This window comes from Myotis myotis, unplaced genomic scaffold, assembly GCF_014108235.1.
Source record: "Myotis myotis isolate mMyoMyo1 unplaced genomic scaffold, mMyoMyo1.p scaffold_m19_p_10, whole genome shotgun sequence".
Taxonomy (NCBI): Eukaryota; Metazoa; Chordata; class Mammalia; order Chiroptera; family Vespertilionidae; genus Myotis; species Myotis myotis.
The window spans coordinates 12,126,659-12,152,689 of record NW_023416314.1 but is presented as its reverse complement, the minus strand read 5'-3'; the positions used below and the strand labels follow the sequence as shown (position 1 = coordinate 12,152,689).

The 26,031-nt window shown below is 37.1% G+C and overlaps 1 protein-coding gene across 13 annotated transcripts in view; it reads right to left on the bottom strand.

Moving 5' to 3' along the window:
- The window catches only part of ATM (ATM serine/threonine kinase), a 128,338-nt gene that overhangs the window by 50,872 nt on the left and 51,435 nt on the right, over positions 1 to 26,031 (bottom strand). For 9 of the 13 annotated variants that reach the window (XM_036324489.1, XM_036324494.1, XM_036324488.1 and 6 more), the window contains 10 exons: positions 25,368 to 25,483; positions 24,205 to 24,331; positions 23,316 to 23,515; positions 19,372 to 19,546; positions 18,529 to 18,693; positions 17,183 to 17,315; positions 7,770 to 7,865; positions 5,641 to 5,812; positions 2,502 to 2,643; positions 444 to 620 (listed from right to left, as the gene is read on the bottom strand). In XM_036324489.1, coding sequence (XP_036180382.1) covers positions 444 to 620; positions 2,502 to 2,643; positions 5,641 to 5,812; positions 7,770 to 7,865; positions 17,183 to 17,315; positions 18,529 to 18,693; positions 19,372 to 19,546; positions 23,316 to 23,515; positions 24,205 to 24,331; positions 25,368 to 25,483 — 1,503 coding nt within the window. Of the gene's footprint in view, positions 1 to 443; positions 621 to 2,501; positions 2,644 to 5,640; positions 5,813 to 7,769; positions 7,866 to 17,182; positions 17,316 to 18,528; positions 18,694 to 19,371; positions 19,547 to 23,315; positions 23,516 to 24,204; positions 24,332 to 25,367; positions 25,484 to 26,031 lie in introns of those variants that run through there. The other 4 variants (XM_036324492.1, XM_036324495.1, XM_036324499.1 and 1 more) reach the window with 4 other exon arrangements.

Here is a 26,031-nt window from a genome sequence, read left to right as displayed (position 1 = left end):
TCTCATTCGAGAAAGCACCTCAGAGAAAAGTAAATGACAATGACCTTATTAGGAGTAAACAAACAAAAAAAGAGCAGACTTTTGGTTAATATAAATATTTACAGTCACCAGGATCGTAACTGTCATTAGTAACAAAGTACTTGAGGCACCCCTTAGAACTCATCCACAACATGTATCTCACGGCTGAAACCTACTGCGTAAAGTTGTGGCTAAATAAAGACAATCCTGTTTGATGGGCTCGTAGCAGCTGAGTGGGGGTGATGTTGCCTGAGGAGGATGTGCTGTTCCACAGGCCTCTTTTTTGAGACATTTATTATAGGCAACAAGCATGTACACACAAGCCAAGTGGAACGAGGCAAGCAAAGAAAGCTATTCAGAGAAAAAAGGAAATGAAACAAAGCAAAGTTAGGAAGGAATGCAGTCAGACCAGGTAATCTTTTCACCTCACACAGTGGCTTTAGTAACTTAAGAATTTCACTTTTTATGCTTCCACTATCCAAAAACGCACAGGTCAGTGACTTTATCCAAACATCATGACTTTCATTTTGAGGAATCCACAGGCTTGTATCATCCAAACCCTCTAAAGGGCTTTCTCTGTCAAGTCTGGGTACCTCTAGAAACTAGAAAGAAAATGATCAGGAAATAAAAATAAGGTAATCAGAAATACATTGGAAAACAAGTATCTAAATATACATAAACCTGTTTCCAAGTAAAACTAAATATAGTTAAAACTAAATCTGGAGGCCAGGGTTACCTTTTAAATTTAAAATACATTTATGTTTATGTGAGGGTCAGACTAGTATGGTAAAGAATTACTGGTCTAGCCCTAGCTGGGTTGGCCCAGTGGATAGAGCGTTGCCCTGCAGACTGAAGGGTCTCAGGTTGGATTCCACTCAAGGGCATATTCCTGGGTTGCAGGGTCGATCCCCAGCAGAGGGCGTGCAGGAGGCAGCCAATCAATGATTCTCCCTCATCATTGATGTTTCTATCTCTCTCTCTCCCTGTCTCTTCTCTGAAATCAATACAAAAACATATATTTTTTAAAGAATTACTGGTCTAGCCGAAACCGGTTTGGCTCAGTGGCTAGAGCGTCGGCCTGCGGACTGAAAGGTCCCAGGTTCGATTCCGGTCAAGGGCATGTACCTGGGTTGCGGGCACATCCCCAGTGGGAGATGTGCAGGAGGCAGCTGATCGATGTTTCTCTCATCGATGTTTCTAACTCTCTATCTCTCTCCCTTCCTCTCTGTAAAAAAATCAATAAAATATATTAAAAAAAAAAAAAAAAGAATTACTGGTCTAGACAGTAGTAAGTTCATAGTAGTATATTATATGAATCACAAACTCTGCCTCATCTGTCTTACATACAAAACCAGTCCAAATCTACCACACAGAATTGATTTCAAAATGAAGTAATAATATAAAATGTTCTAACTATAGTGTTTTACAGGTTACATTGCTAATTTTATTAATAGTTTATATTACCATTAATTTCACTAATACTGAAATTATATTTATGATACATTTAAAAGCAGTATTTCAGTCCTGGCTGGGTGGCTCTGTTGATTGGAGCACCATCCCTTACACCAAAAGGTTGTGGGTTCGATTCTAGGTCACGGCACATACTTAGGTATGGGTGCATAATGGAGACAACTGATCGATGTTTCTCTCACATCAATGTTTCTCTCTCTAAAAATCAGTGAAAATATATCCTCAGGTGAGGACTAAAAAACAAAACAATAACAACAACAACAAAAAGGCACTACTTCAAATATTAAACAGGAATGTTCAAACTAAAGGAGAGCAAGAGTTCTTAAATATACTTCACAAGGTACTCCTGGTGGAATCTTATGATATCAACATGGAAAAAGGGAGACATTTATAGGTCATCTTACATTTTACTAGGGAACTGTATTACTTAAAACTTGCTATAGAAATAAATACTTAGTTGTTGATTTCAACACCTAATAACCACACCCAGGATCAATGGCTGTTATGAAATATAAGTTAGGGGTTTTTTTTTCTTGTTGTTGTTTTTTAAATATATTTTATTGAATTTTTACAGAGAGGAAGGGAGAGGGATAGAGTTAGAAACATCGATGAGAGAGAAACATCGATCAGCTGCCTCCTGCACACCCCCTACTGGGGATGTGCCCGCAACCAAGGTACATGCCCTTGACCAAAATTGAACCTGGGACCCTTGAGTCCGCAGGCCGATGCTATATCCACTGAGCCAAACCAGTTAGGGCTAAGTTAGGGTTTTTTACTCCTAAGAAAAAAGGCCTATCACTAAGAACTTCTCCTAATCCCCCAAAATCAATCATCACCTCTCTAGGCTATCTATAGCTCAGCTGGAATTATTTCTAAAAGAGGTTAAATGTTAGTATAATACCATTTAAGCAATTTGATATTCCTATCCATAGCAAAAATAAAATGAAATAAAATAAAATAAAATAAAATTCTAGAATAGTGGGTACACCGTAAACATTCATTATTTGAAAGACCTTTTTCCTCGATGTTCTAAAAGGGTGTAGATAGATCAGCATGGGATCAGTAGTCGTCTTGTAAATCTCCCAGAAACTATGGCCAGTCTTTGTGGCTAAAATATTTTTCAAGCAGGTAACAGTAGCTGATCGCACTTTGACACTGAAAAACAGATATAATTCAAAAGCCTAAAAAATATATCAACTATTAAGCTTGATAAATGCTAAACAACCTCCAATAAAAAAAAACACCCTGAAATCTAAAATTTATATCATTAGGACAATTCTACACTTATTGGTAAATTTTACATCTATAAAATTATATTACATCACAGCCAAAATTACCAAAGGATTCTTAATATTCTTTCAGTAAACTTGAGTTACTAACCACTGCAATAGCATTCTCTTCAATAAAATTTGTAATATGACTGCTAAATATAAAAGGACTCATAAAAATAAGTAAAATAACACCAACTAATAAAAATGAGCAATAAGAATGACAATAGTAATTCACCTGAGAAAACAATATTTTGATATTTTTCTCTAAGAAATACAAATAATTTGGGATAAGGCAGAATGCTATTTCCATCCAAATGATAAAATTATTGTCTGGAACAATTTTAAACAAACAGTAAAATACACACTTTCAGACCAGAAGCTAGCTGAGAATCATTAGGTAACACATCTAAAACCTCTAGTAACACAGTGAAGGGCCTTCTCTTTTGAAAAAAAAAAAAAAAAAAAAAAGGAGGGCTGCAATACAAGAGCACTGAAAATAAAACAGCTGACAAAAAATGTCATAAAGCCCAATACTGTAAAGGCCTAATTCCTTTTAGGTTTCTCAATTTAAGACATAAAAGCATAAATCATAAACTTGAATTAATCCTTCACTGCTCTCTATTTCCCTACATCTCCATAGCTAATTAAACAGCAAGTCCCTCTGGCTCTCTGTTAAAAACATACCCTGGCTCCATCCATTTCCCATCTCATCTCCATTACTGCCAACCTAATCTAAGTCATCATCATTTGTCCTCTGGACTACTAAAAGTTTCAAAATAGGGCTTCCTGTTTCCACTTTTGCCCTATCATAATCCATTTGCCATATAAAAGTCAGTAAAAATGTAAGCAGCATCATGATAGTACTTTGCTTATCACACCATGGCTTCACATATTTCAAATAAAATCTAAATTTCTTATCGAAATTAGTTCTACCTTTCTAATTTCATTTCGTGCCATCTCCTTCCACACCAGGTTTCTTTCTGTTTCTCAAACACACCAAGCTTATTTCCACTCTAGATATTTCCCACCTGGAATGTTTTATCCCTAATCATCTTACAGCTGATTCCTGATCATTCAAATCAGCAAATGACATTTCCTCAGCAAAGCCTTCCATGACCTGCTATTCTGGGAATTCCTTGGTCAACATCCCCTCTGTAGAACTGAGGGTCCATAAATATGTAATGATAGTTTCCCTATTACAAAAAAATAGGGCCCTGGCTGGTGTGGCTCAGTTGGTTGAGTGTCATCCCATGCACCAAAAGGTCACTTGTTTGATTCCCAGCCAGGGTACATACCCAGTTTCAGATTTAATCCCTGGTGGGGTTGCATATGGGAGGCAACTGACTGATGTTTCTCTCTCTCTCTCTCTCTCTCTCTCTCTCTCTCTCTCTGCCCCTCTCCTTTCCCCTCTCTCTAAAAATAAAAACGTATTTTAAAAAAAGAAAGATAGGAACAACAAATTATACTTGTTTCCTAGATCTCTCAAGTTTAAGTCAAACCAATATCTGTGTACACCTTTTCAGAAAAAATCAATTGCAAATTACTGTGTTACAAATGAAACACTTAATGCCTGCAACTTTTCTGTGGAAAATCTCTTCAAAATTGTGCCAGATGTAATCTGAAATATGTTTATACAATGAGATTAATAAATAGAAGAATGGTTAGATGTGGCAAAGCAAGTATAGTAGTAAAATAGTTATGACAGAACCTAGGAGAATCTAAGTGGTAAATATATGGGTGTTACTGCAAAATTCTTTCAACTTTGCTGTACATTTGAAAATTAGTATAATAAAATGTTTTGGGGAAAAGCACATCAGCCTTTTTATTGCAAAAACAACAACAAGAGAGAAAAATACATGTCCATTAAATCAACAATGAAAACATGGCAGGTAGACATTACTGTCAATCATTTATTCCCCAAGAAACGGAGGGGGAGGGTTTGGAAGGAAACAGATGCAAAATACCTATTGACCTTAGATAGATGCCCCAGTTGTGGATTAAAATCCTTTGATCCACACCCAAAAAATTGTGATGAGGTGCTCAAATATACCAAAAATAAATAAACAGATAAATTGGAAGGGGGGCAAAGAAAGCAAGCAACCATAATCTTATAACCAGCAAGCTGAAAAATCTGTTGCAATTTTGTTTTGCAGAGAATAAATGGGTAAAAACCGTTTGATTAGCTAAATTTTTGAGTTAGGAAATTTCTGCTCTACAATTTATTATTTTTGTTGTTGTTTGTTAATCCTCACTGGAGGATATTTTTTCCATTGATTTTTATAGAGAGTGGAAGGGAGGGAGGAGGGAAGAGGAGAGAGGAGAGAAAAGCATCGAAGTGAAAGAGCCAACCAGGATGGGGAAGCTGCAATCCAAGTATGTGCCCTTGACAGGGAATCAAACCTGAGACCCTTCAGCGCTGGGGTCAACACTCCAACCATTAAGCCATGAAGCCATGCTGGCCAGAGCTCTACAACTTATTTTAAAAGGACATACATAGTCTAGCTGGGAAGAGTGACACCTTTGATTTTGACAAATATCCCAATATCTCATTTTGCATTCCCCTATCTTAATGTTCTATGTAGAACCACCTGGCAATTTTCTTATTATCTATTTGTCTAGTCTACTCTCACCAGAATTTCACATGGACATTGTCTAGTTCACCATATCAAATGCTTGGTACATAAAAGAGCTTCAGTAATTTCATGCATTAATAAAAATCTAACCATTTTCATTAAAATACTTGAGATTGAAAGAAAAGTATGGCAACTTAAGAGAGAAAGCTTTAAAGTTATTGGAACTATTAATTTATGTGAAGAGACATTCTCCTTGAATGTCAGATTAAGTAAATGCTATCAGAAATAAAGTATCATTAAGTACTCACCAATCTTCTACCAATGTGTTATTCAGGTAGGTCAGCATTATGAGAGTCCACTGAAGTTCTTTATCTTCAAATAACTCAAGGGCCTTAATATAAGATGTATCTTTACTATGTTGTATAGCTATCGTAGAAAAATCTACAGGACCAACTTCTCCCAAGCAGCTCCCAACAGCCTCTACATACAGAAATTACATTTCAGTAGAGTTATAGCTAAGAGATCATACATACAACAAAAATTTCCTGAGTTCCAAAATATAATGTTACTCTGTCATCCTTCAAGAGTTCAGTTTCTCTCAAAGATCTGGAATAAATTAAAGCAGCAACAAAATATTGTATCACTTCCTTTGCATATCATCCATGTGGGCAATAATTTTTCCTATAGAATCATATCCAAGAAATAGACCAGTCACAGAATATAGATATTAAGGATGAAAGTTTAAACATAGGTACTGCATGGGAGTATCAGCAGACTTTGAAACTTAAAAATTTTTTGATATTAAGTACATAAAGTTCACTCACCTTAAACACTAAGTTCAGCAAAAACTCACACATACACAAATGCGTGCATGCGCACACACATAATTCATTTTTTCTCATCTGTATTATCACTACCCCGATAAAGATAGAACATTTTCAGCATGCTAGAGGACTCCCTCATGTTCCTTGCCAGTCATGGTGGAATTTATTAAAATATGTTCACAAATTCTCTGATAGTCCTCCTTTCAAAAGGTGAAGCCTAATTTATGTTGGGCTGTGCTTAGTGACTGGCTTCTAACAAAGAGAATGTGTACAAGTTTTCCATCTCCTTGACTAAGTTTATCTGCACGTATTTAATTCTTAGACACTATTACAAATGAAATTATAAATAAAATAGAATTTAGCTTGTTCACTGCTGGTGTACATAAACACTACTAAATTTTGTGTGTTGCCCTTGTATCCTAGAACTTTGCTAAATTCATTTATCTCTATTATAGTAGCTTTCTTATAGATTCTCTGGGATCATATACATATATGATTATGTCATCTGTGAATAGACATCATTTTACTTCTTCCTTTCCAATTTGAATAATTTTTATCTCTTTTTCTTGTCCAACTGCTTTGGCTATAGCAGTGGTAAAAGTGGGCAACCTTTCTCGTTCCTGATTTGAGGGAGAAAACCATCAATCTCTTACGTTAAGTATGATGTTAGTCATGGGTACAAAGATTTTATGCTACACAGGAAAGCCACTTACGGTTCTTGCAGTAAGTGAGATTTATCCCCAGAGCCAGTATTACTATGGACAAAGGGGTAAATTCCTTGGTTAAAGAAAAATTCTAGGATGCTCACAGGTTCTGTTTCTTAGTCTGGGCGCTAGATGCACAGGTGTGTGTTCTGCTTGTAAAAATTCTTCAAGCGATATGCTTATGATCTGTACAATTTACTGATGTCAGATATATTTCAATTAAAAATTTATCAAAAATGTTAAGTAACCTAGATAATAGGCTCCTGATGAGAAGTTAAAAAAGACTCCATTGAAAGATAGTAAGATGTATGAAACAGCTATTGTTCCTCCCACTTCTTACTGGAAGCAATGCCGTCATGAGGACTTCCAGCTGGTTTTAATGTGACTTTTCCCTCCTGTAAGCACCAAACCTAAACAGCTACACTCTAGACATGACACTGGTTATTTATCTTACATCAGGTTTCCTCCACATGGTGATAGTAAAGGACTTGAATATGGTTTTAATATGTGACTTTAATCCAGCACTCCAAATCCTCATTCTTATTTCAGTTATATAAGAAAGATATTAAGTACCAGTCATTAATAACATACATCAATTTATCTTCAACTTCACTACAAATAGGTATATCTGACTTTCCTAAATATTTACAAAACATTTTCAAATTCACAGTTATAAATGTGTAAAGAACTAACTTTTACTTTATGCATAAAGTAAAAAGTAAATGAATGTCTAAGGAAGAAAATATGAAAGGAGGGCAGCTTAGGGACGCTTGAGCTAAATAGAAATATTACTTAGCTAGCATCTTACATTTCCCCAGTACCTCAAATGATAAACTTTTACTGATTTTGAAAATTATAAAGATGACCACTCAAACAAAAAACTCACAGTCATTCAGCCAAATAGTTTACCTAAAACTTCTCTTTCACCAGTGTGATTTAACGCCATCTTAGATAACTGTAACAAGCTGACAACCAGCTTCACCATTATGCCATCTTGTGGGTTACCTAGAAGCAGTTTTGAAAAAAAAATTAAACTATAATGGAAACAACACTTTTCTTTATGATATTACATTTTATATATTTAAATTATCTGACTAGAAAATTTTTATAAAGTTTTTTGAAAAGGTTTTAAATCATGAGCACTTCAAAAAATATTAAGTGATAACCAAACTATTCTCGGACCACAATGCTCTGAAATTAGAAATCAACTGCAAAAAGGAAGTGGAAAAAAATACAAATATGTGGGGGTTAAAAAACATGCTACTGAAAAACTGACAGGGCCAAAGAAGAAATAAAATGTGAGATAAAAAGATATAGAAAGACAAATGAGAATGACAATATGACATATCAAATTTTAGGATACTGCAAATGTGGTAATAAGAGGGAAGTTTATATCATTACAGGCCAATATCAAGAAACAAGAAAAATCCCAAGTAAACAACCTAACACTGCACATAAAGAACTAGAAGATGAAGAAAAGCAGCCCAAAGTAAGCAGAAGAAAGGAAATAATAAAAATTAGAGCAGAATTAAATAAAATAGAGAGCTAAAGGACTATACAAAAATATTAGTGCAAAGAGCTGGTTCTTTGAAAGATTAAAAAATTGACAAACATCTGGCTATACTCAATAGAGAAAAGATAAGTAAATAAAATTAGAAAAGAGAAGTTACTACAGATACCACGGATATACAAAGGATCATTCAAGAACATTATGAAAGAATATGACACCTAATTCAATAACCTAGAAGAAATGTATAAATTCCAACCTTCCTAGACTGAATAAATAAATAACCTTCCTAGACTGAATCATGAAGAACTGGAAAATCTAAACAGACCAATCAACGAGGAAATAGAAACAACCATCAAAAACCTCCCAAAAACCATGGTCGAGATTTGACCTATGAACCAGGAAGTCAAGATTCAATTCCTGATGAGGGCATATGCTCGGCTGCGGACTCAATCCCCAATAGGGGGTAGGCAGGAGGCAGCCGATCAATGATTCACCCTCATTATTGATGTTTCTATCTCTCTTTCTCCCTTCCCCTCTCTGAAATCAATGAAAAAAAATATTATTTTAAAAAAACAACAACTCCCAAAACGTCAAAAGCCCAAGACCAGACGGCTTCATTAGTGAATTCTACCATACATTCAAAGAAGACTGGATCCCTATCCTTCTCAAACTCTTCCAAAAATTTGAAGAAGCTTCCTAACTCATTTTATGAGGTCAACATAACCCTACTACCAAAACCTTGCAAGGATAACCCACGCAAAAATGAGATATACAGACCAATATCTCTGATGAATACAGATGCGAAAATCGTAAACAAAACCCTAGCAAATCAAATACAATGATACATTAAAAACATAATATATAACGATGAAGTGGGGTTCATTTCAGAGGCACAAGGAATATGCAAATAAATCAATGTGATATACTAAATTAACAAAATACAAGATAAAAACCATATGATCATATCAATAGATGCAGAAAAAGCACCTGACATGACACAACACTTATTTACAATTAAAACAATTAAATGGGTATAGAGAGGAAGTACCTCAACATAATAAAGGCCTTATAAAATAAACCCTTAGTTAATAGCATACTCAATGGTGAAAAACTGAAAGCTTTTCCTCTAAGATCAGGAACAAGATAAGGATGTCCACTCTCATCACTCTTATTCAATACAGTACTGGAAGTCCCAGCCAGAGAAATCTGGCAAGAGAAATAAATAAAAGGCATCCACATTGGGAATGTAAAAGTAAATTTGTCACTTTTTACAGATGACATGGTTCTTTATATGGAAAACCCTAACGATTCCACCAAAAAAGCTATTAGAAATAATAAACCAATAAAGTTGAAAGATACAAAATAAATGTACAAAAATCCATTGCATTCTTACATGCTAATAATGACATTTCAGGAAAAGAAAGGAAAAAGATTCTTTTTGCAATTGCAAAATACCTAGGAATAAACTTGAAGGGTGTGAAGGACCTATATTCTAAAAATTACAAAGCATTATTAAAAGAGATTGAAAAAGCCACAACAACATAGAAAGATATTCCATGTTCATGGGCTGGAAAAATCAACATACTTAAAACGGCCATATTACTCAAAGCAATATATAGATTTAATGCAATTCCCATCAAAATCCCAATGTCTTTTTTTCTAAAGAAATGAAACAGAAAATCATCAGATTTGTATGAATCCACAAAATACCCTGAATAGCCAACACAATCCTGAGAAAAAAGAACAAAGCTGGAATGTCACATTCCCTGACTGCCAATTATACTACAAAGCAACAATATTCACAACAGCATGTTACTGACAGAAAAACAGACACACAGACCGATGGAATAGAATTGAGAGCCCAAAAATAAATTCACATGTATATGGTCAAATAATTTTCAACAAAGAAGCCCAAAACTCACAATGGAGAAAAGAAAGCCTCTTCAATAAATGGTGCTAGGAAAATTGGAAAGCCACATGCAAAACATTGAAACTAAACTACTGTTTCTCCCCTTATACTAAAGTTATGGACTTTGGTCTTAGAGAGGATTTGGAGCATTTGACCCAAAAGGCAAGGGAAGTGGAAAAAAAAATTTTTTAATGGGATTATATCAAACTAAAGAGATTATGTACAGCACAAGAAACCATCAATAAGACAAAAAGGCAACCAACAGAATGGGAGAAGATATTTGATAACAACAGCTCTGACAAGGGGTTAATATCCAAAATATATAGAGAACTCATACCACTCAACAACAAAAAACAAACATATAATTAAAAATGGGCAGAGGACCTGAACAGGCACATCTTTCAAGAAAACATACCATGGCCGAAGCCGGTCTGGCTCAGTGGATAGAGCGTCGGCCTGCGGACTGAAAGGTCCCAGGTTCGATTCTGGTCAAGGGCATGTACCTGGGTTGCGGGCATATCCCCAGCGGGGGATGTGCAGGAGGCAGCTGATTGATGTTTCTCTCTCATCGATGTTTCTAACTCTCTACCTCTCTCCCTTCCTCTCTGTAAAAAATCAATAAAATATATTTAAAAAAAAAAAAAAAAAGAAAACATACCATGGCCAATAGATATATGAAAAGATGCTCAACGTCTACAATGAAATACCACCCCACACCTGTCAGAATGGCCATTATCAACAAGACAAGTAATAACAAGTGTTGGAGAGGCTGTGGAGAAAAAGGAACCATCATTTATTGCTGGTAGGAGTGTAACTGATACAGGCACTCTGGAAAACAGTTATATAGAGGTTCCTCAAAATATTAAGAATAGTTTTACCACATGACCCTTCAACCCTCTTTTGGGTACCTACCTGAAAAATTTTAAAACATTTATTTGCAAAGATATATGCACCCGTATGTTCAGCACTTTCACAGTGACCAAGACATGGGAACAACCAAAGTATCCCTCGATAAATGATTAGATAAAGATGTGGTGCATATATACAATGGGTTACTACTCAGCCATAAGAAAAGATGAAATAGTGTCATGAATGGATCTTGAGACTATCATGCTAAGCGAAATAAGTTAGAAAAAAGTCAAGAATTATATGATTTCACTCATATGTGAGATATAAAACTGAAAGCAACAAATGAACAAACAAAAACTCATAGAAACAGACAACATATGGTAGTTACCAGAGGGAAAGGGGGTGGGGGTGGAGATTAGTGAAGGGTAGAGGGATTGAGTATATGGTGAAACAAGATTTGACTTTGGGTGATGGGCACACAATGCAGTATACAGATAATGTATCACAGAATTATACATTTGAAACGTATATAACTTTATTAACCAATGTCACACCAATAAATTTAATAAAACAATAAAAAATAAAATGAAGTAAATGTATTTGAATTTCCCTATGAAATAAAACTATGCAAAAGTGATCAGCAACATTTGACAGAAAGAAAGAAAAATTTGTACAGAAAAATTGTACAGAAAAATTAATACCATAACAAAATCACAAACACAAAAATCATTCAACATGATCAGGAGCTAGAAGAAACCCTGGGAGATATGCTTGGATTTTAATTTCTGGCATTCAGTCTATACCAAAACTATCAAACAGAACTTTAGACAATGAGGGAAATATTCCATAATCTGCAATATCCAATGATCGCCACTTAGCTACATGTTAATACTGAGAACTTGACATGTGCTAGTATGATGAAAAAACTGTATTTTAAATTTTATTAAGTTTTCATTCATTCCTATTTAAGTAGCTACAAAGAGCTAGTAGGTGTATTGGACAAGACATGTTAGACCAATAAAATACCCAAATAAATGATAATAAGAGACAGAGGTGTTCATATCTTATATATAGGTAGATATAAAAACAAATACACTAGAATCTCAGAATTCAGGTAGCTATCAAAATTAGTTTTAAAAAGTACTTAAGATAAAAAGAATACAATAGAAATACGAACTTAATGAGCACAGGAAGATGAAAATCAAATAAGTAGAGCTTGAATTCTTTACCTGACTTCTCCAAATAGGGGATACAAACGGCCAAGAAATATATGAAAAAATGCTCAGTCACTAATCATCAGGGAGGTGCAAATTAAAATGACAATGACATACCACCTCACACCTGTCAGAATGGCTACCATCAACAAATCATCAAATGACAAGCGCTGGCGAAGATGCAGAGAAGAACCCTAGTAAACTGATGGCAGGAATGCAGACTGGTGCAGCCACTATGGAAAACAGTGTGGCGTGTCCTCAAAAAATTAAAATATGGAACTGCCCACTTCTAGGAATATATCCTAAAAAGCCTGAAACACCAATCAGAAAGAATATATGCACCTCTATGTTCACAGAAGTGTTATTTACAATAAGATCTGGAAACACCCAAGTGCCCATCCATTGTTGAGTGGATAAAAAAGCTGTGGTGCATTCACAAAATGGAATACTATGCAGCTATAAAAAAAAAGAACCTTTTACCCTTTGAGACAACATGAAGGGACCTGGAGAGTATTATGCTAGGTGAAATAAGCCAATCAGAAAAAGACAAATATCACATGATCTCACTTATATATGGAATATAAAGTACAAAATAAACTAAGAAACAAAATAGAACCAGAGACATGGAAGCATGCAACAGATTAAGGATTCTCAGAGGGAAGGGAGTGGGGGCGGGAAGAGATTAACCAAAGAACATATATGCCTATATGCATAACCCATGGACAAAGACAATAGTAGGGGAGGGGACAGGAGTGGGGAGGAAGGGATCAATGAGAGGGAAAAAAGGGGGACATCTGTAATACTTTCAACAATAAAGATAAATTTTTAAAAAATCAGTAGAAAAAGATTCCCCCAAGTACAATAGTATAATAACCCAAACTCAAATTAATATAAAAATGTTTCTTAAGGAAAATAAAGCTAGAAACATATATAGATATGTGTATATACAAACATATATGTGTGTGTGTGCATGTATGTGTGTGTGTGTATGTATATATATACATACACACACACACATACTTAAATGATGTTTAAAATGAGACAAATTTCTTTTATTTAAGTACTAGAAGCCTGGTGCACAAAAATTTGTGCACTCGGAAGGGTCCCTCAGCATATCCTGTGCCCTCTCAGAGTCTGGGACCCCTCAGGGAATGACCACCTGCTGGCTTAGGCCTGCTCCCCAAGAGATTGGGGCTAAGCTGGCAGTCAGACATCCCTCTGGCAGCCTGGGAGCCCTCGGGGGATGTCCACTTGCAAGCGGGAACAGGCCCAGCTGCAGAGGAGGTGGGAGAGGCTCCCATCACCACCGCTGTACTGGCAGCTGTCAGCGAAGCTTGTGGCTGAGCAGAGCTCCCCCTGCGGGAGCACACTGACCACCAGAAGGCAGCTCCTGCATTGAGTGTCTGTCCCCTGGTGGTCAGTGTGTGTCATAGTAACCAGTGATTCCCAGTCGCTCTGCTGTTAGGGTCAATTTGCATATTACCCTTTAATTATATAGGATAGAGTCCTGGTGCATGGGTTGGGGGCAGCTGGTTTGCTCTGAAGGTGTCCCAGATCAGGGTGGGGGTCCTGCTGGGGTGCCTGGCCAGCCTGGGTGAGGGGCTGAGGGCCGTTTTCAGACTGGCCACACCCCCTTCAGGGTGGAGGGTCCTGCTGGGGTCACTGGCCAGCCTGGGTGAGGGGCTGATGGTTGTTTGCAGGCTGGCCACAGCCCCCAGCCACCAAAACTCCCAGTGGAGGGTGGCTGGAAGCAGATATCTGGGATTTATTTATCTTGTATAATTGAAACTTTGTTGCCTTTTGCGTAGGCCACAGCCAGCCAGAGGAGGCAGGAAGCTTGGCTTCCTCCATCGCCAGGGCAAGCAAGCCTCCTGCTTGCTCCAGCTCCGTGGCTGCCAGCCGCCATCTTGATTGGGTTAATTTGCGTATAGTCACTCTGATTGGCTGGTGGGCGTGGCTTGGGCGTAGCAAAGGTACGGTCAATTAGCATCTTTGTCTTTTATTAGTGTAGAAGTTTTAGACAAAAAAAAAGAAATGGTAGTAGTAGGCAGACACACCTTGTATGCCTGGCTCTAAAAAATTCATGTCTCTTTTAGGCAGCAGGAAGTTAACTGTTTTTTTAAAAGAAATATATTTTTTGTATTGATTTCAGAGAGGAAGGGATAGGGGGAGAGAGATGGAAACATCAATGCTGAGAGAATAATTGATTGGCTGCCTCCTGTATGCCCCCACTGGGGATCAAAGCCGCAACCCGGGCATGTGCCCTTGACTGGAATTGAACCCGGGAACATTCAGTCCACAGGCTGACACTCTATCCACTGAGCCAAACCAGCTAGGGCGAGTTAACATTTTTTAAACAATGAAATAACATGAGCATGTTTGGGTTTAGAGAAATCATTCTGACAGAGGTTTAGAGGATGGATAAAGTGGGAGTAGTTCAAGGTCAGAAGACCATTAGGAAGTCTTTTATAGTTAGATGAGAAATGATTAAAGTCTGAACTAAATGATAAGAATCTAAGTCCATGGCAATTAAACCAACAGCAAGAATTTATAGATCGAGAAAACCAAGATGGTGGCATAGGTAAACACCGGAGATTGCTGCCTCGCACAACCAATTCAAAAATACAACTAAAAGAACGGACATCATCCAGAACCACAGGAAGGCTGGCTGAGTGGAAATTCTACAACTAGAAGGAAAGAGAAAAGCATACCGAGACTCAGAGGAGGTGCAGTATGGAAGTAAAATTCAGAGGTACAGAGGCCCTTGTGGAGAGGGCTGGCAGCTGAGGACACGGCTGTCTTTTTCAATCAGGAGGGAGTCTCAAGCTCTGAGCTCCAGTTCTGGGCGAGTCTCTGGGGACCCAGACTCATACGGGAGAAACTGGACTGTCTGGCATCGGTCGGAACTAAAGGGCAGCTTTCTCTCAGAGGTGCTTGCAGCAATTGCCAGGACACTGAGAAACGGGGCCTCTTAGGGTAGCCATAGCTGCTTGCTCTGCCATGTTGATCCCCTGGGACCCCGCCCCACCCAAGCTGTGCGCCGGCTTTTGCATATGAAAGGCCTGGCCCTTGGCAATCTGAAAATTACCTAACAAACTGCAGCTGGCCCAAGGCCCCAAGGCAATTTGCATTGCTTCACAGCTGAGCTCCTGCTGGGTAGCCTCAGGAAGAGGCTAGATTAGCACCTCCTTAGAGATCCAGGAGCCAGTGTGCCCAGTGGTCAGAGTGGGACCATCCAGATTGCAGCTCCTCAGATCCATAAAGGACACACTCAGGGGGCAGACTCAGTGAGCACCAAAGCCCCAGTGAAGCAAGTCTTGCCCCAGAGGGGTGTTTCCAGCACAGAAGTTCTCCCAATGCAGACACAGCTGATTCTCACAGCCAATTGGCCTGGAGGTCAATCCCTCCCAGTGTTACCTATAACAATCAAGGCTTAACTACAACAAGACTGTGCACAAAGCCCACAAGGGGGTGCACCAAGAGTGTCTACCTCAGGTAATTGGGGAGGCTAAGCCACTGGGCCCTAAGGACACCTAGCACAGAAAGCCACTCTATCGACACAGCGAAGCATAAAAAAATGAGGAGACAAAGAAACAGGACACAAATGACAGAAATGGAGGAATGTAAACTACTGGATATAGAGTTCAAAACCACACTTTTACAGTTTTTCAAGAATTTTCTAGAAACCGCCGATAAACTTAATGAGACCCTCAAGAACCTCGAGGTTGTGATAATGGACCAACTAGAAATTAAGCATACACTGACTGAAATAAAGAATATTATACAGACTCCCAACAGCAGACTAGAGGATCGCAAGAATCAAGTCAAAGATTTGAAATATGAAGAAGCAAAAAACACCCAACCGGAAAAGCAAAATGAAAAAAGAATCCAAAAATACGAAGATAGTGTAAGGAGCCTCTGGGACAGCTTCAAGCGTACCAACATCTGAATTATAGGGGTGCCAGAAGAAGAGAGAGATCAAGATATTGAAAACCTATTTGAAGAAATAATGACAGAAAATTTCCCCTACCTGGTGAAAGAAATAGACTTACAAGTCCAGGAAGCGCAGAGAACCCCAAACAAAAGGAATCCAAAGAGGACCACACCAAGACACATCATCATTAAAATGCCAAGAGCAAAAGACAAAGAGAGAATCTTAAAAGCAGCAAGAGAAAGACAGTCAGTTACCTACAAGGGAGTACCCTTGTACTCCTGTCAGCTGATTTCTCAACAGAAACTTTGCAGGTCAGAAGGGAGTGGCAAGAAATATTCAAAGTGATGAATACCAAGAACCTACAACCAAGATTACTTTATCCAGCAAAGCTATCATTCAGAATTGAAGGTCAGATAAAGAGCTTCACAGATAAGAAACAGCTAAAGGAGTTCATCACCACTAAACCAGTATTATATGAAATGCTGAAAGGTATCCTTTAAGAAGAGGAAGAAGAAGAAAAAGGTAAAGATACAAACTATGAACAACAAATACACATCTATCAACAAGTAAATCTAAAAATCAAGTGAATAAATAATCTGATGAACAGAATAAACTGGTGATTATAATAGAATCAGGGGCATAGAAAGAGAGTGGACTGAATATTCTTGGGGGGGATGCGGGAAGAGACTGAACAAAAATCGTGCACCTATGGATGAGGACAGTGGGGGGCAGGGTGAGGGCAGAGGGTGAGGTGGGAAACGGGTGGAGGGGAGCTATGGGGGGGGGGGGGGAGAGGAACAGCTGTAATAATCTGAACAATAAAGATTTAATTTTAAAAAAAAGAACTTATAAAAGATTCTTTCAAAAGGAATAGGTACAAATAACCCACGTTATTAAAATTAGTACCTTGAGAGGCTCTCATGAGCTCCACCATCTGATCTTTATGTTGTTCTAGCTGTCTTCGAAGATCCTTCAATCCTTCAAGCCTTGTCAATGGAAGTGCATCATAAACACTTACTGAGAGAAAATGGTTAATTTCCTAAAAGAGAAAATTTGTTAAAAATGGAATTGCTTTTGGCATGTATTGGTTAAGTCTGTGAAATAAAGCTTGGAAAAAAAATTAGTAAGTGCCTTTTATAGACACTGACTCATCTCACTATTACTACCAAACAAGTTAGAAGTAAATTATTTCCTCTATTTTAAACCCTATAATGTTTTAATTTAAATTCTAATAGATTCCCTCACAATATAATAGTTAGATTACAAGATTATAGCATACTCAATTGGAAAAGAAAGCTTAAATTTCTATTCACTTAGTACTGTAACTAGTTTTAGACCTTAATATATTTACCTATATTTTCATATTGATATATAACAAAATACAGAGCATCATTTTTAAATTATAATAAGATTTATAAGGAAAAATGTATCTGGACATATTTTTGAAGTTTATAAAGATTAAGACAGAACTAAAATTTGGAAAACTCTTTAATTCAAACATTAAATTGTCCCTCAAAGAATCAGGCAGTAATTTTGAGATATTAATAGAGTTTATGCACATGGAATACTATGCTGCTGTAAAAAAGAAGGAATTCTTATCATTTGCAACAGCATGAATGGAACTGGAGAGCATTATGCTAAGTGAAATAAGCCAGTCAATGAAAGAAAAATACCACATGATCTCACTCATTTATGGATAACAAAGACCATTATAAACTGATGAACAAAAATAGATACAGAGGCAGAGCAGCATCAAACAGACTGTCAAAATACAGTGGGAAGGCCGGGGAGGGTTGGGTGGTGGGGGTAAGAGATTAACTGAAAGACTTGTATGCATGCATATAAGCATAACCAATGGGCACAAGACACTGGGGGGTTGGGGAGGCTGGGGGAAGATCAAGGGGGAAAAAAGGGAGACATATGTACTACTCTCTGTAATATTTTAAGCAATGAAACAAAATTTTAAAAAAATAGAGTTTATGTATATAAAAATCAAGCATATGTTATATCATATCTCATCAATATTTAAATTAAATGTTTACAAAAAACTTTGACATTTATACTTTCATTGCAATGCAAGAGGATATATTAAGATTCAGTTTTTATTTTAGAGGTTTGTTCTCATGCTATATTTTTATCATAATTTTTTAAAAACATTCAGTTTTTCACATTTAAAACATTATAGGTTTTCAAAAGGTACTACTGTCTATCCTTTCTAATATTAAATAGTTAGATGATGGAATAATTATTACCTCCAGGAGTGAAAAGGGTCCTCTACTGTACTTGATTTTCTGTTGAGTAATACGCAAATCCTTAAAGACAACATGGTCGGGAAAAGGATCTAAAAGTTTAATCATCATATAGAGGTTTTCATTGTCCTTGTTATCTATCACTAAGTATTTCAACAAGTCCAATACCTAAACATAATAAAAAAAAAAATGAAAGGGGACAAATGACTTAATTATATTTTAAAGTAAAATAACCAAACCCATTGTAATAAATAACAACTTTGCTAACCCAATTCAGATAAACTATCTTAATTACTTCTAAGGAACCCAGCTATTTCCATGCTTTAAAGTAATTCAACAAACCGTTAAAGCACTTTCAAATAATTCAACGAACCATTGAAGTATTTCTACAGGATGGGCCCTGAAGTATAAAAATGCCAATATTACAGAAACATTTATATAAGTAACTAGAGGCCTAGTGCACGAAATTCATGCACTTGAGGGGGGAGGGTGTCCCTCTGCCCGCCCTGTACCCTCTCGGCCTGCACCCTCTCGCAGTCCCGGAGCCCTTGGGGGGTGTCCGACTGCTGTGACCCCGGCTTATGGCTGAGCGGCGCTCCCCCTGTGGGAGCACACTGACCACCAAGGGGCAGCTCCTGTGTTGAGCGTCTGCCCCCTGATGGTCAGTGAACGTCATAGCGACCAGTCATTCCATCATTCAGTTGATTTGCATATTAGCCTTTTATTATATAGGATTTTCATTAAAATTAAGAATTATACCAAGTAAACATGAAATATTCGGCTCCTTTCAAGAATAATTTATATGTGTAATTCAAATATCATTTTGAAAATGGTTTATGAAATTACCTGCTCCTGAATTTCCATCTGACTATCCACAAGGGGTATCAGTGTACCAACAATAACATGAAGATGATTTTCTAAAGCATCCTTACAGCAAGTCACTGCGGTGCGGCAAATGTGGCTTAACAGATCACAACAAAGGGAGAAGCTACGTAATGACACATCCATAAAACGAGAAGGCCTGTTATGGGGGGGGGGGGGGGAACAGTTAAGTTCTAGGCAACTAGTTTGATATAAACTTATTCTATCGTCATTTTTAGTCAGCAGCTCAAATTATGTTATGGCTTAACGTAAAAGTCACTTTCATATCCAAATCCTTAAACCAAAAAAGAGAAGTGGCATCAGCAAAATTGTGGAGTAGGCAGCTCCAATCTCTCCTGAGACACTGAAAAACAAGAACTATGAGTTTGTTTCTGTTTTGTTTGTTCATTTGTTAGATTTCACATATAAGTGAAATCATATATTTGTCTTCTTCTGTCTGACTTATTTCACTTAGTATAATACCCTCTAGGTTCATCTATGTTGTCACAAATAGCAAGATTTCATTCTTTTTTACAGCTGAGTAAGGTTCCTGTGTGTGTGTGTGTGTGTGTGTGTGTGTGTGTGTGTGTGTACCACACTGTCTTTGTCTGGTCATCTATTGATGGGCACTTAGGTTGTTTCTGTATCTTGGCTATTGGAAATAATGCTGTAATGAATATAGGGATGGATATATCTTTTCGAATTACTGTTTTGGATTTTTTCAGATATTCAGAAGTGGAATTGCTGGATCATAAGGCATTTCTATTTTGAATTTTTTAAGGAACCTCCACACTGTTTTCTATTGTAGTTGCACCAATTTACAATCCCACTAACAGAAACAAACTCATAGATACAGAGAACAAATTGATGGTGGCCTGATGGAATGGGTAATAGAGGAATGGGTGAAAAAGGTGAAAGCAATTAGGAAATACAGATTTCCAGTTATAAAAATAGTCATGATGATGTAAGGTGCAGCATAGGAAATATAGTTAATAATACTGTATTACCTTTACTAGTATATTGTGTCAGATAAGTACTAGATTTATCAGGATAATTACATCATAAGATTTATAAATGTCCAATTACTACATTGTTCTATGTGAAACTAATGTACTATTGTCTATAAACTATAATTTTAAAATAAATTTTAAAAAAGTTTAATAAGGAATGCAGCAGCACCCTAGCCGTTTTGGCTCAGCAGATAGAGCATTGGACTGTGGACTGAAAGGTCCTGGGTACGATTCTGGTCAAAGGCACATGCCTGGGTTGTGGGCTCAATCCTCAGTAGGAGGTTTGCAGGAGGCAGCCCATCAATTATTTTCTCCCACCAGTGATGTTTCTATCTCTCTCTCCCTTTCTCTCTAAAATCAATAAAATATTTTTTTAAAAAGAATGTAGCAGCTCTACAGCTTGTCATGAAAAGATCTCCAAGAATAGTATAAAATAAAAACCATTTGTATCAAACAGCCAATTTTTAAAAAAAGAATTATCAGTACTTTGTTAGAACTCTTGTAAACAGTCAAAGGTTTACAGCAATCAAACAAACTCTTCACCAAGAAAAAGGCAACCTAAAAACTGCAGCAAAGCTCTTTGGTGATTTTAGTTGCCCTGTCCGACCCACTCCCCAGGTTGGCCACAGTCTTGAAAACTGCATTCCCCAACTGGTCCTTAGTTCTCCAGAAAGCAGAGCAGACCTCATTCACATATTACTGTGTATGTCTGTTCTAAACCTGTCTGAGAGATATTTGAAGGCTGGAAAAGCTGTGGGCATTGCTTGAAAACATTAAGCTAGCCAACAGCCCACAGCTGCCTGGGACCAAAGATTATTGTTGACACATACAACTGATTGCCTAGGAGGGAGAATTGGGGAGAGAGCTTCCTTGGGATATTAGAGCACTCAGATTCACCATATATTTGGGGAATTTAGGAAGCCACACACATGCCCAGGGTAAGATGCTTGCTCAAAAACTACCTTTGAAGACCATAAGCTTTCACTTTGGGCTGATCCCTAGGCTCAGTGCAAGCCTGGCTAAGGGCTGAGGGAGAGTTCTATCTGCTAATCTACAAAGACTACAAAAGGTTTCTCTCTCTCTTTTTCTGGTTCCGGGTATTCAAGGAAATCTCCATCAAAACACTACCTGAGCACAAGTTAAGAACAGTCTTCAGTGACCACATATACAAGGAATACATTCTCTGTAAAAATAGTTGAATAAACTCATGAAGCAAATGGACTACTGTAGCCTTCAACAATAACAAAAAAAGTCAAACCCAGGACTATATAAAGAACTGCTACAGCTCAATGACAAAAAGACAACATAATTTTTTAAAATGGGGTCAAGATGACAGCATACAAAAAGGTGATACTGGCATCCTCCCACAACCACATCAAAATTAAAACTAAACTAGCCCTGGCCACTGTGCCTCAATTGGTTGAGCATCATTCCATGCATTGATTCCTGTTGGGGCACATTCCCGAGTTACAGGCTTGATCCCCAATGGGGGACATACAAAAGGCAGCCAATTGATATTTCTCTCTCTCTAAAATCAATAAAACCATATTTTAAAAAAATTAAAACCAAACTATAGAACAACCATTATTCAGACCTGCCTGAACTCTAGCTCAACAGAAGTCCTACAAATAAGGATATAAATGAAGCCATATTCAGACAGGTAGGAAGGATGAAGACCGGAACCAGCTGGTCCACATAAGGTGTGGACCCATATGTGGGGGTTAAAAATCGGGAAGGACATTTCCACTGCAGAAGAGCAAGGAGTTCCAGACCCACACCAGGTTCCCCAGCCCAAGATCACAGTGCCAGGAAGAGAAGTCCCCGTAACTCCTGACTGTGAAAAATCAGTGGAGATTGTAAGACAAAGGGCTGATGGAATCCTAGGAGTCTCACTTAAAGGTGCCAGGGACATACTTGGAAGAACTGAATTATCTGGTTTTAGGGATAGGATTGAAGGGGCAGTTTTCTCCCATAGGGAAGTGCTGGCAGAGGCCACTGTTCCTTTGCTGAGTCTCCATCAATGTCCTCTCCCCAGTCCCCACCTCCCGGTGATTGCCTGAGGTCCTAACCCACCCAACTTGCAGCCCACCCAAGCCACTTCCAGTGGCTTTTCAATACAAATGGCCTGTCTTGCATCACGCTGTAACCTTTCCTAAAATCTCTCAAAGGTTCACAAACCCTAAAAAACACATCTGGCATTAGCATGCCCCATGCCCCTTGCTAACTGGCCCCAGGCCCAGCACTAATGGAAGTGCTATGCATCAAATTTGACTGGCTGATCCTGAGTTATATCCTCTTTTACAAAAAAAAAAACTGGTAATCTAGTGAGTAAAGGGGTTTCTCAAGTTCTATGAGCCAATCGAGCAAACTACTCAGACACAAGGCAGGTGGGGTCATTAGAACCTATAATCTAGAGCCAGGTGGTCAGAGGCACAGATGATAACCTGGATTTATCACTGGCATGTGATTGGGGTGGGGGGTAAGGGGAGGAAATCTTATAGAACTGAGAGCCTTTAACCTCTGGGATCTGACACTGTCTCATCAACATTGAGTTGAATTGTAAGAAACCCAGCTGGGTCTGGAGAATTCCTTAGATATGTGTGAAAAACCTCCCCCCCAACCCCCTCCCACCCACACACACACATTGGAATCAGTGACCAGAACATCTATGGTAACATATATATTTCAAGCCATCTAAAATTAGAATTTTTATTTTAAAATGTTGAAGACCATTAAAAATTAAGATTTCTAGTACTTAAGATTTGGAGAAGAAGTAATGCAATTTATTTTTTTAAAAACCAGATAGCTATAAATTCAGGAAACAATACTCTGGTGTCTACCTCTTGTCAGCATATAAATTTTCAATTAAGATACCAGGGTAGAAAAATACTTCAACCTTGGTCTATATATATTATTTACCTTTTGTTGATATAGTGAATCAAAGTATAAATAACATCTCGAAGAACAAAGGCCCAAGCTCCTCCTAAGCCAGTTTTTATATCTTTCAGTAATAAACTAACAAACAGGTGATATATTTTAAGAATTCTGTGCTTTTTATAAACATTATTTGTCTCTGTGGCTTGTTCACATATGGCTAAAAGAATTTTCTGATAGGAATCCTAGAAAATAAAGATACATTTTAGTAAAAGCTTGTCAAATCAGAATACTATGGTATAATATACTGTGGTATAATAAGTACATTTTGTACACAAAATTACAGAATTTAGTTTTGGATCTGATATCAAATGTTAAATATTATATTAAGAAAATTACTATCTTAAACATAAACAACTATTGTCAATTTATTTAATTTTCATACACTATAATCAAATAGCATATTTGCCCAGCTGGTGTGGCTCAGTGGTTGAGCATCGACCAGAAGGTCACAGTTCAATTCCCAGTCCAGCACATGCCCAGGTTGCAGGCTTGATGCCCAGTAGGGGGCATGCAGAAGGCAGCTGATCAATGATTCTCTCATTTTTAATGTTCCTATCCCTTCCTCTTTCTGAAATCAATAAAAGTATATTTTTAAAAAATTATAGCATATTTTTTTTAAAAAAATTCTGAGCCAATATATGATTAAAATGTAACAAAAAAATTCAGCCCTCATATGTGACACATTTCAGTTAATCCTGACAAGTAAAATACCAAGATATAAACTTGTAAATAAGTGTTTTTCTTCTTAATTTATTCAGTTGAATTTTCCATTTGTTTACTTTTTTTCTCCTTACAATGTACGTATATAGATTTTCTGGCTGAAAACGAAGGAATTCTCGTCTCAGTTACTATACTGCTAATGTATACTTACAGGGCTTTTGGAAAGAATTTCTAAAATGCTTTTAAACTTGGTTTTATGGCAACTGCTGATATAGGCAAATGTTGCTTTAATCACATGTGATGGAAAATGAGGTGGATTAGGAGCAGGATCCAAATCCCTAAGAGTTATAGGAAAAGAGTCATCATTTTCAGGATAAAATAATCAAGAAAAAATAGACTTAGTTGACAGACCAGTGAATTCCAGAATAAAAATTTAGATTATAATAACCTCAAATTAAAAAATTATTTCTCTACTGAAAACTACTTTTAATAAAATGACATATCACAGTCTATATTCATCAACCAGAGTATTTACATACCTTTACCTTCTAGGATTTAATCAGTTTTTAAAATATTTGCTTAAAAAATCTTTTATGAAGTTAATGGTGATCCCACAAAGGAGGTTTAATGTCACCCATTTTACTTCAGGTCTGAATTAAAGCTCTATGCTAGTACTGTAAACAGAATACTATTTAAGACACAGCAATCAAACACTATCTGTATCACATGAAATTATATATATAAAAGTACTCTGGTAGATGGCATTATTATTTCATATGCCTAGCACTATAGGGCATACCAAAAAAATAAAGGATGCTTTCCAGCCGTTTACAAAATCAAGCTGGGAAGATAACTAACATTCATGAACAACCAAGTGGGTTTACATATCCAAATTAAATTGTAGTATAGTAATATTCTGATAGCTAAGAAGGGTGATAAAGAAAAGATGACCTAAAAACGCAAGTCATAGATAAAGAGAGGAGAATATAAAATAAAGTGTCATAAGGAAGAAAATTTGAAGAGACAACCAATGGCACAATGCACAAATACTACAGAAACATTGAAGAAAAAAGCTCATTGAATTTGCAAACAAACGGGTCAATTAGAAAGAACAGTTACTGCAGCAAAGCTACAGTAGAAGCAGATAGGTAATTACTTCAATTCAAAGGAAGTCATTTTTAAAGAAATAATTTAAAAGCGGAGTATGTGCCTAAAAACTGAAATAGACAATTGAAGGTGTCAACCAATACATTTGCCAATAAACTTCTGAAGCTGCAGCTAATTCTCTAAGTCTAAAATACCCATACCCTGATAAATATATGATGGAAAAAAATAAATTTAATTTAAAAATAAATTAAAATAAAATACCCATACCCTGAAAAGTCACAGAGGTCAGTGCTTTGGTTGGCACCAGCAGTCCCAGGTTCATGTAACGTCATCAGTAACTCTACCACAATCTCTGGTAAATTAGTAATGAATAAATGGTCAATCTGCAAGGACATAAAATTAATTAAGTTTTTATGTCTGTGACCTTTAAGGCAGTTCAAGGGGCTCATGTTATTGTCTCATTTCCAATATTATCCAGTGGCCACAGAAGGAAATAGATGACCAAAGGTCTATTTGCAAGACATACACCTAACTCCATATTTTTCTGCTATGCAGCCAACTTATAAACTGAGAGGAAAGTAAAGAAACCACACCAAACAAGACTCCCTTAATATGACCCTTTAATTTTAAAGAATCATTTTAGCCCAGCTGGCATGGCTCAATGGTTGAGAGTAGACCTATGAACCAGGAAGTCACGGTTGGATTCCTGGTCAGGGCATATGCACAGGTTGCAGGTTCAGTCCTCAGTGTAGGGTGTGCAGGAGGCAGCCGATTGATGATTCTCTCTCTTCACTGATGTTTCTATCTCTCTCTCCCTCTCCCTTTATCTCTCAAATCAATAAAAATATGTATTTTTTTTAAATAATCATTAAAATGATGAAGCCTTCAGGTCTACATTAAATTGCTCAATCGAATCATTTCCTTGACAACT